The sequence below is a fragment of the Wasmannia auropunctata genome, unplaced genomic scaffold, assembly GCF_000956235.1.
Source record: "Wasmannia auropunctata unplaced genomic scaffold, wasmannia.A_1.0 LD336103.1, whole genome shotgun sequence".
NCBI classification, from domain to species: domain Eukaryota; kingdom Metazoa; phylum Arthropoda; class Insecta; order Hymenoptera; family Formicidae; genus Wasmannia; species Wasmannia auropunctata.
Genome location: NW_012026787.1, coordinates 606,713 through 618,777, shown reverse-complemented (window position 1 = coordinate 618,777; position 12,065 = coordinate 606,713). Strand labels below are relative to the sequence as shown.

The window sequence follows — 12,065 nt, the reverse complement described above, 5'->3', positions numbered from 1 at the left end:
CTTACCTCGTGGCTTCGCGGCGGCGGACGAGGATGCACGAGTACGTATATTATGTATAGCATTCGCACGTTCGCGCGCATACGAGAATGATCTAGGTCGACGTTATCGGCCGCCTTTTCAGCTCCCGGCGATGGCCGCGTTGAGAGCATAGTATATACGAGAGCCGCGTGCCGCTGAGTTATCGCGCGTTTGTCGAGGAGATGTACGCGTGTACACAGTACCGTACCGCGGGAAGGGGGACGAGGGGAAGGCGAATCTCGCGTGTGACGTTTGGCGAAACGTATCTCGGGGAAAATATTGCATTCCGCTGCCAATTGTCTACTTTTCGGTATGCGTTTACAATCTCTCCCGCGGAGAAATTCGCGATATTGAACAGAGGCCCGCAGCGGTTTGCCGCGCGTATGCCAACTCATGGTTGCGTAATGTTTTTGTATCCGAATAAATGCTACTCTGATGACTATCGATCACGGTCGCAAAACCAAAGTGAATGCGGAAAGGAACGTCCATGGTATTATATTCTATACATTTACACTAGGAATATCTTTTTCTCTATATATTTGATTCCTGTATTTCTATTTCAATTATACATTTTATATTTCCAACACTAATATGTAAGCGAATTGTCAATAAATATTATAATATTTATATACGTATATATACCCAGCAAACACAAATTATAACTGCAACATTGTAATATTTCTGCAATATAAGCTGAAATATTACAATGTTGCGCTGCAACATTGCAGTTATAGTCTGTGTTTTCTGGGTATATACATTTTTTTTAAATTTATTATCATTATTGTATGTTAGTATTTATGTCATTTTTGTCCGAGAGTCTAAATTAAATTTAAACATTAATTGCAGCTGATTACTCTCTAAATCTGAATTAGTGAAAAATTTTTGAAAAGTCAACTAATTAAGTCAGTAGCTATAACATAATCTAACTTAACGCCTTGCATTGCTATAATAAATAAGTGAAACAGAGCCAAATCCGCTGTGCAATTAGCGAGATCAGCGAAGTCTGTCTAATTTGTCAATGATTATAGGGATTATTCATTTATTTATTAGTAATTTTCGAGAGTCAATGAAGTTAAATTTCACTGATTACCAATGGCATACTGGGACCGGTGCATTCAATGAATAACCATTGATGATCAGTGACTGTGCACTGATTCAGAGTTAGAGAGTGAATAAATAGAGAGTAATGTGAATAAGCAATAGAGATAAATAGAGGAATTGGCATTTGAAACTGCATCGGTGCAGTTGCTTATCGCTTCAATTAGTCTTTCCGGATTAGCTATAAATGGAATGCATGTCCAGTAAGGAAGATCGTGTGCAACGTACAATAGTTTAGAGATTACACCATTACTCACCGGTGAAGAACGATGCATATCCTCATTTCCGAGACGCGAAGTGGACTCTCATTTCCCGAAGAAGATTGCAGATCGACTCGACCATTGTCAACGGACAATACCCGACCATGGGACGATATAAGGAAGAGCACCGTCGTCGACCTGTACATAGTGACGAGCCGTATTTATTGCCGGTCATAGTAATAGCGGGTTACGCGTCTCTGCGAGAGACGCTCACCGGACGAATGGGCGCGGAAGGGACGAGGGAGAGACGGCCACGACGATGATGTCGCGAGGGCGAAGGAGGGGAGGAAGGGGAGAGCGCGATATATTTTCGGCGGCGCGGAGGGCGCCACGGCCTATCTCGCGGAAATGGTATTTTCGAGGCCCGACGTTCCCGGAAAGCAATAATACCGAAAGCAGTTTTAATAAAGGCTCAGCCACGATATATCGCGGCCATGCCTCACACTCCCATCTGTCCGCCTCCACCGCGTACATCGCCATACCCTCCCCCCCCCCTCCTCCCTGCGCCGTGCGTTTCTATCGTCCATTCTTCCGCAACCCCCTCAGCAACCCCTTTCATTCCGGGACGATCGTGTGTCGGGACACTGCCCTCCCCCCCCCCTTCTTTCCTCTCAATCGCAACCCCGTTCTTCTTCTCCATGTCGCTCTATCGATACGTGAATATTTTTTCCACGATTCCTTTTTCTCCCTTTTTCTCCTCCCTCCCTCCCCCCCTCTCCCCCTCCCCGCCTCTCACTCTTTCTCTCTTCGCGCGCGCATGCAATCGTATCAGATTACGGGCGCGTTTGCGTTAAGGGGGCGATATTTCTCTACGGACCCGCTTCATTATTTTAACGAACGCGATCCAATCGCCCGCCGCGATCCATTTCGATCCCGCGCGCGCGTCTCCACCTGAGACGCCTCTATCGCAACGATAACGCATAGCCCTTAGCTATAATAGATGTCATTGAGGTGTTCTCGAGTTCTTATAGAGGGATATAAAGTTAAAAGATAAAGAAAAAAAAAGATATAAAATTATAAGTGTTAGAAGAACGACTATCTGCGAATTGTCGCTCGACAGACGGTAAAAATAAAAATTAATTAACCGACGGAAATTTCGTTATCTCTTTTCACACTCGACGCTCGACTCGGTTAAATAACTTAATATTCAATGTCAGATATCTTTGTAATGACCTTAATATTTTGACAACGAAGTAATCGTTATTTTGCTCCACTTGGCTTTCGAAATGTATTTATAACATTCAATTCAGTAATTTCTTTCCACTTTCTCTTTATCGAATTAATAAGGCGAGATTAAACGAGAACAAATACAGAGGTTCAAATTAACCTTTTGTCAGTTTAAATCCACTTTAAATTGAATTACATTCCAGTCATTTGTATACACACGTTCGTTAAAATTAGTTAATTGGTAATGGAATTGGCAACGATTTTAATAGCAAATTGTTATAATGTCTTGACATTTAGATAATCATTCTGCTCGATTTAGCTTCTAGTATCTGTGCAACCCAATTGCACAATTGGTTTCAATCCGCGCGTTTTCGCTCCTATAGTGCCGAAGTAATAACGCGAGACTAGCTGCGGGGGCTTCAACGGAATGAAGGATTAGTTTCGTGTCTCTCGCCGTGCGGAGCGAGGATCTGCATTAAGTGCTTAAAAAAAACCGAAAAAGAAAAGAAGAACAAAAATTAATCCCCGTAAAGTCAGTCCGGAGAAAAAAAGGGCGCACGCAGGAAAACCGTGGGATTAAACTGCCGGAAGATATACTGCGTAGTCGTCGTTACAGACGTAATGGCGAGGCTCGAGAGTTCAGCGGAACCGCGTAATAACTTTTTTACAGTAAACGGAAACGTTACGACTTTGTGTGACGACGCGACCATCGTCCCACGTATTATATAAAGATGATACACATGCAGAAAAAAAAACAGAGTGCAAAAATTCCGGAAATATAGAAAATACGTAGAAAATATCTCCGAAGCGCGTGTAAATCATTTTTCGCTCAAAGAAATTCTATCGCAATTCCGTCATAAAAATTTTTTTCAGCGCAGAAGTAAATCTATTTTACATCCTAAAATCTAAATAAAAAGAGGGAAAAATAAATTTAAAAATTCCAAAATTCGTATAGGACCACTCTATTTTACCGTAACGCAAATACGAGAGCTTCAGTTATCAATTAGCGGTTCACCACTAAATACCACTACTCCGAAGTGCTGAATAAGTATCGCGCTAATCGGCTTAAGGGGGCGAACACTATATACCGCAACGACAATATCACAAATTACTCCGCGACGCGATTCCTCTCCCTCCCCTCCCCCCCTTCCCCCCGTCACTTTCTCCGGCGCGAACCCCTTCGGCCACGCTGCTCCTTAATTTCCTGTTCGCCTGCATATTTGTATACAAACGACTCCGTCGGATCCGTACTCTGTACCAGGGGGCGAGGAGCGTCTCCACGCCGGCGACCCGCCCGCCGATAACGACGCCGATGCTTGTTCGCCATCACCGCGCCGGGGAGACCTGCCGCCGGCACCGACGCCCTCGGATCTAAATTGGAATCTGTCCGACTCCGGCAGCGGCAGTACCACTCTTCTCCGCGCAGGAAGAGCGCCTCGAAAGGTCCGCGCGCGATTGCTACGTTGGACCGCCTCGTGACGAGAGGAGCGACACCGACCCAACGTAATACTTCTCGCAAGGGACAACTCTATAAAAAAAAAAAGCTCTAAAAATGATAGTGACACTAACGAGAAATGGACTGCTTAGGAGTAGTACGGTTAAAAATAGACTTCTTTCCGACATAAAGCTCAGGAATACTCAGGAAATATATAGTAGATAATAGCTCTCGAAAAGAGTCGTAAGTAAAATATAGCTAAATGTAATTGTTTGACTCTCTGTTGAGAAAATATAATTTTATAGAAAAATTTCTACTAAATACAACATAAAATGTTTCTTGAGTACTGTCTAATATTTTAGAAATTTATTTTGAGGTCACTTTATACAGACAAGTTTATATAACAGATCTCAGAGATATCAAAGATATAATATTAAAAATTCTTTAAAATTATTTTAACAATTCGTTTTTCTTAACAGCTCTTAAATGAAAGGAAGTTTAAAAAATTAACTTTTCAACTTTTTTCAAAGTATTGATATTAAATTTTAGATAAATATATTTCTAAAACAAATATTTTAAGACCATTATGTTCACATAAGTGTTTTTTTTTTCTAAAATAATATCAAATTAACTCATAAAATATTCATGAAACATCCTGTATATTACTTTTCATTTTAATCAGACATCTGTTGATCATTATATCTTCATCGATACCTGAATTATTGTCTCGGGAATATTTTTAATTGTGCGCAAGAAAATCGCAGCCCCGTATATATAGCTGCGTGTGTCGATTTGATGAAGCTCAGTGACTTGTACGGGTTATACGAGCGCGAAATATCGCGCGAATCATTCCCGTATCGCCGTCCGCGTGACGGGCAACGATGTTTCGACTATTGATACCGGGTGCGACGCGCGATGCTGCAGTCAGCCGTCGCTCGGTTGCGTCGCAAAACTCGATCCTGCCGGGGCTTTTTTACGATGTAGGGAGGATGGAGACGTAAAACGCTGATATTTCCGCGATCGTGACGGCAGCAGCGAGAGCGCGGGCTCACGGCCGGGAATTCGGCTGATTTATCGAGGTGACAACGCGGTACATGGTCCTGAAAACATCGACTTTACGATGCGCGCGCACCATATCGTTGGTCCATGATTGGAAAAGATTGCGCCGTTATTTCATTCGTTATCCGCGTATCGAGCGAGCGGCGCGGCGCTTGCCCGCTTTAATTCGCTTTCGCTTTCTAATTATTTTAGGCCGCGCGTTTCTGATTTCTGCCACCGCGTTGCCACTGGATTTCCATCCGTACGATAACTTTCATGTTGCATCGTTAATTAAAAAAAAAAAAAGCGTTTATTTATTTTCAGCCAGACATTTCTGATATACCTGATGAACCAGGACGATATTTCTTGTGAAATGCAAAAATGCACGTTTAAGCAGCAAGAACGTTAACCTGTTGCAAAGGGGGGTTTACGGTGTTGCTTTAAAAAAAGTTAATAAGTTACTAAGTTTGGAGCGAGGCTTCATTTCCAGCCGCAAAAATGTGAAGTACGCGCTCGTGTAATCCGCCTAAAATTCAATTTTCCACGGAGGCGCTTTTCCTTTAGAATCGCAGCCGCGTAATAACGGAGTAAGGATCCAGACGGTATAACCGTTTCCTTACCTCGTAACGGGGATTTCTACGCGGGTAACGCGTAAAATACGTAACGTATCTACGGGAGATCTCGGTGGAAAAACAATCCGTTCGATAATAGTAACATACCATATATTGTCGTATTGTCGAGAGGATTGTCATGGTGTCATCTTTGTTCGTTTCACAAAGAGCGATGCTTTAATAAAAGTTTCAAAATAACGAAGCTCAATTGTATGAAGCGTTATTGAATGCAGCGCAATATTTTTCATTGCATCGCGATTCTGCCTTTTTCTGCATGAAATCGTCACGAATTTCCGCGTTGCAGAAACGCCGATTGCGCTGGAATTACATGGTGGCATCAATTGGCAATATTGGCATTGGAAATGATATCTTGCAAACTCTTAATTTTCCCAATTCTCTCAGAGCAACGCGAATTAACTCGAGTGCTCGGGTGGTAAACTATACACGAGCCGTATTCATGTTATTTCGCAAGCAGCTGCAAGTCGTTGACGAATTTGCCACGACAGTTTTATATAATGCAGATTGCGGCGAGGGAAACTCGCGTGCACTCCGTTACGCGACCGTTCTGGCTGACCATTTTGCTGGGGGACCGAGGCGCGGCCACTGCGTAATTAACTCGACTCGCCCGTGCCACGACTAATGTTATTTTATCGGCGAGGAAAGAAAAGGCGCCCGCGGGGTTCCTCTTTCTTTATACGGGCGCATTCTCGACTCGGATGTGCCATGGTTTCTTTCCTTGCCTTTCACATTCTTCGGCTTCCCTTCCTTCATCGGCTTCACGCTCTTGGTAGCGTCGGCAAATCTTTCTCAATTTCTTCGGAATCCTTTACCCGGCAGAACGAGATTGGAGCAAGGTGGGGTAGGGGAAGGCGGAAAATGAGGAGCGCGCGGTAAATCACGCGGGCAAGGTAGAGGCCGTCGAGAGGGCAAAGGACGAGATGGATAGACAGGTAACAAAAGGAAAAAGAGACGGGGAGTGAGGTAGAGAGAATGGCCGGTTGAAATCAGTGACGGATTTCTCAATTTCTTTAGCAGACGCATGAAGTGCGTGTTTTAAATCTTGAGTTTGATACAGAAAAAATGATAAATATACTTATATATATATATATATATATAAATATAATATGTACCTATATACTTATAAAATAATAAGTATACTTATTTATTTACAAGAGAAAAATATAATAATTTTATCATACTCATAAATATTCTATTAATGTCAGTTTACATATCTATTGATGTCTGTCACTCTTACTCAACTCTACATAAATATGTGTCATATATTTCTGCTGTTCTTACAACAATTACAATTTAAATAAAATGATATTATCACAGATTATCCCTTTCAGTCCGCATATAATCGCGACATAAAATAATTTTCTCTTGTCGCATTTGTCGTCGCCTGCACTGAGCGAAGTGACAGAAAGTCGAGAGCTGCCCGCCAGTCCCCGCTTTTTCTGGTATCTCTAATCCTGCCGCAGGAATCCTTGAAGACGACGTAATGGACTCGTCGCGATTATTATCGACCGTGTGCTCCGCACTCTTATAGGCTATATCTCGCGAACGTTGGAAATCGAAGGGAAAGGTACGGGGATTTAAGATCGAGGCTGAAACGAAGAGACTAAAGAGAACTGCAGCTTGGATGCAGGAAAGAGGTCGCCGCAGGGGTTGTATCCCCGTAGTCGAACTCGAGCGGTACGATTTACTCGCGATTCAAGGAGTGCGCGAGAGAGCAATAAGTGCTCTTCAGTGTCAAATTCACGAGCAAGCTGCTGCGATGTACAGGGTGTCCTGAGATATTAAGAGATACTAAGAGCCGAATTAAAAAAATGCGTGCAGATGCTTAAGACCTTAATAAACCTTGAGTTAAAGTGGTTAAGCCTAAGTGATACTTTTCATTCACACTTTATATTCCAAATTTTCACTTTATACTTTAAATTTTGCATTAATAATTTTGCGACTTTAATAACAATTTGTAAGATATTATTTTCTAGAAATATCGGACTAGACATTTGCATTAATTTTTTGTTATAAAAAAAGAAATCAATTTCAAGTTTGTCGAGAAATTTAAAATATATTGCGCGACGCGTAAATCTTCTACAAGTAAAAGAAGATGGGCTAAATAGACAAGTTAATATTTGCTGATAAACGGTATAATATTCCTCAAGAAGGCATTTTTCTCATCATCTTGCCATCAGATACTTGGATCGCATTCTGAAGAATACTTTTACGTTTGGAGGATACTTTCGAGTCTGTAGCAAAGCTCTCGTTCGCAAATCGTAGCGTATATTGCCATTATTATGCGCGGAAAAGTCAGGGAAATATATTCGTGAGCTCACTTGACTGATTCATAAATGTGTGAAAGGTCTTCAAATAGATTTATTGATTCAGAGAAGTCATATTTCAATAGAAATTATCTAAATTATTTATATGTAATAGACGAACAGACTCGATTATACCAGCTGATGAAGGGGATAATATGAAATACGCTTAAATTAAAGCTTAATTTACACTCCCAGAATCCAATAAAGTGAATTATCACTTGTCACGATTTACGCACTTACTCGGGAATCGAATTAATTAATATATCAAAACGATTAAATCTTCGCGTATAGAATTATCTGACAGCAGGAGCGGAGTGAAATACAGATGACAAACGTTTCTGGAGCGTAAAGAAAGATCTGTTATCGTTTGCGGAGCGCGTCAACGTTCGTCGCGGCGCGCTGCAAATGTTCGATATTCGTTTTCAATCTTCGACGCATCGAAAACAAACAGCGGCGGTGGCAGCAGCGGTGCTGTCGAGCCAAAGACAAACTACAAATACCGATGTAACGTTCCCCTGGCGAGGGGAGGATGAGAGAAGTGTACTTCGTTGTCGCGCCGTTACGAAGTCGCGCGTATTCAACGGGGTGTACTTTCCGGTATTACGGCGGCTCGATCAAGGAAAACAATAATTCTTCGACTGTCTGGGGTGCAGGCAATGTCATTCCCCGAGTTCGAGTCTATTTCCATGAAAGAACGACGTTGTCGGGCGCGATACAACGACACTTTTACTTATGCGCGACGTACAGCGGTGACATTGCGACACGTCGTCGAGAGACACGCTAATGGTACACGCTGCGACGGTGAGAGAGCCGCGGATGGAATCGAAAGAACGGAAAGAAGGTCTCGCCTACCCCTTCGGTACCATCGACTACCCGTAGAAGAGAGTACACAGCTGTCAAGTCGGCCGGCGAACGTCGTGTTCGCGCGTGTTCACGCGTGCTGCTCGAGTCGGATGTGTGTCTGACTGGATTTACATAAATGCACAATAATCATATCCATATATAAGAGATGCACCATTCCAAAAATTGTTAATGTGAAAACGATAAAAATTATAAAAAATATTACTTGTTAATGTTGATTTATTAAATGCAAGTGAGTATCAAATACTTATTAAATTGATTGGCAATTTAATACGTGATAATACGGTCCTGGTTTCAATCAGGGATTGCGTTGAATCCGGAAGTAACGGCACGCAATTTCGTCGAAGCTAGGATACGTATGTAAAATCACATAAGAAAATAATAGAAGCATCAAGATTCTGCTATGACATTGGCCTTCCTTATTCGTTATGTGTGAAACACTTATACGGTCATAATAGATATATATTATTAATTATTAATTAATATTCATTCCAACAGAAGTTACAAGACATAACAGTAGATAAGAAACACAATAGTAAATGAGTATAGACATAGTAGCAAACAACAGAAAGACCGATTTTGCTGAAGTATTAAAAATTTTAACTATTGATCTAAAAATAATTTTATTTGATCATCTATATAATTATATTAGACGTTCAAACAAGAATGTTAAAACAATGTTATTATCATTGTTGAGCATAATTCAATTATTTTGACGATTCAATAATGACGATTCATAATTATATTTTCAGATCTGTATCTAACTAAATTTTTAAGTACTTCTGCAACGAAACTTACCGTTTTCTTAATTCTTTTTATTAAGAAAAAATTAAAGAGCAAATTTAATTCGCAGATAGTCTACGCCTTTAAAATGCCAAATAATTCAACTGACATACTTTGCAGTCTGTGACTTCTGATAACTCTTGATTCCAAGTCAGACGGAGAGTTCTAGGATATCTTGTATGCGGATATGTATATTACACCTATATATTCCTAAGTAGATACGCGTAAAGAGAGAGCGAGGGAGGGGAGGGAAACAGAGGGATGCAGCGCGTGTACGTGTACGAGGGTACAGGCGGATACGAGCGAGAGCGAGCGTAGGTACGAGTTACCCAAACTCCCATTCGATTCGAGCGACAAACTTTGCAAGCAGTTTGATCGCCGGAGTTACAGATTCGCCGTAGAACTCTGAACTCCAAATGGGGAATCTATTATCGGAGCGAGCGTTTACACGTACACGTTCGTTTGCGCGCGTTGCCAACCCCGGCCGTGTCATAAGCGACGAGCTGTGTCCCTTACGTCGTCGCTGCGGGGTCGTGTCGACGAGTTATCGCGATATGTCGCGTCGAGTTTTAAAGTTGGAACTTGAATCGTGATATTTAGCCAAGGTCGATCCGCGCTGCACTAATACAAATAACTTTATTGTGATTTCGAGAATAACGGGGTGGGTACTCAAAGTAAAAGAATTCTCTGAAAAATTCTCGGATTTTCCAGGAATTTTATTTAAAATTCCAGGTAAGATTAGAGAATTTCTCAATACAACTTTAAAATAAATTAGGCACTAAGAGTTTTAATAACGTATATAGAACTTGATATGTAAAACAATTTAATCTTCTCATATATGTACAATAGTTACATCTCCATATAAAATTTTTCAAACGTAACGAAAGATTTTGTATGGAGATGTAACTACATATGTGAAAATTAAATTGTTTGACGCACCAAGTTCTACGTTATTGGACTCTTAATGCCTGATTTATTATTTCCGGATTATCGTTTTTTTAGATTAAAGAGTTTTTACTATATATATAGTATATGTCAATTTTTAAATAAATTAACTTTCAAAATCAGGGGCTTTCGATACGGGGCCATGTTTACTTTCTAAAGGGATAAAATTAAATTTAAAAGTAAAATTCAAAAAATTTCCCTGAGTGTCAGTAAAATTCCATGAGAATCCACGATTTTCAAGGGTAAAAAATTCCCTGAGATTCTCTGAAATTCCCTGAGAATTCCAGGATTTTCCGGTTTTTCCCAGTAGTACCCACCCTGAATAAGTAAACCAGAGCACAAATCGATTTTCTTTACTTGAAAATGAAATTTCTCGCGTGACCCAAAGATAGCCACTCTGTGATGAGTGTTAAACTGTCTAATTTAACCAAAAGTAGTTCAAATTATATTTGAATTTCAATATAAACTTGATTCAGTTTCTCTCAATCAATTGCAATTATCTGTCTGTACACCTGGAAAACGATCGCTCAATTTATGACGTATTATTCTTCGACAATGGCCGCGATTCAACTTGTGCGGTTGTCCATAATTTTCACGTCCAGTTTTCGACGTCCAGATATTTTGAACGATGCGGAAAGTATGCCAACCATCTCCGTTAAAACGATACGAAGATATGCGAGTCAGATACAACTTATGAGGCTATAAATAACCTAAGCAGAAAGAGGAACGAAATAATACTTAGTCAGACACAGGCCATTTACCCGGAAAAAGCAAAAATGCTTGGAATGCTCTCCTTTAATTTCACCCGACGTCTCTTCTCTCTCTCTCTCTCTCTCTCTCTCTCTCTCTCTCTCTCTCTCTCTCTCTCTCTCTCTCTCTCTCTCTCTTTCTCTACAATCAATTTTTAAAAACACGTGGTGTTCCGCAAAGTTTCGCATCAATCTTCACAAACGTATTTACTAACAAATTTGAGATAGAAAATTTAAAGGCAAGGCGATACAACATCCTGCACTCGCCAAGTCATTTGTTCCTTTCCACCGAGGGAATCAATTAATTGGGCCGAAACATAGTGGAATTTCAAAGAAAACGTGTTGGCTGCAATCGACCCGGCTGTAGCTACTACCGACCAGTATTTATCTACTACCTCGTTGTTCACACTAATACCATCGAGTAGTTCGACGATTATTCGATCCGCCTGTGGAGACGGCGGCGTGGTATACATCGTCTTCTCCTGGCCGCAAAAATAGTCGTGGGTGGAGCACGGGGCCCCTTAATTTCGCGGCAATCCCCCCGGATAAACGGGGTAAGCTTGAAAGGTGGATGCGCGGGTATCCTGGCAGATTCACGACGTAAATACATTTGTCTCTCCGCCTAAGTGGGCCGGCTGTCTCTTTCGTTGCCGAATAAATGCCAGCCAAATAAAACTTCCTGGTTACACACAAACGCAATTACCCTCGAGCGAGAGCGAGGGCTGCCGACTGGCCGAAAGACACATTGCGATGCCACGGCCTCTCCCTCCCCCCCC

General features: G+C 41.4%; 1 protein-coding gene across 1 annotated transcript in view; it reads right to left on the bottom strand.

Annotated features, from left to right (window-relative positions):
- Window positions 1-12,065, bottom strand: part of LOC105457320 (transmembrane and TPR repeat-containing protein CG4341) — a 368,988-nt gene that overhangs the window by 323,219 nt on the left and 33,704 nt on the right. The window contains exon 2 of the mRNA XM_011701927.1: window positions 1,374-1,514. Within this exon, the coding sequence (XP_011700229.1) occupies window positions 1,374-1,514 (141 nt within the window). The remainder of the gene's footprint in view (window positions 1-1,373; window positions 1,515-12,065) is intronic.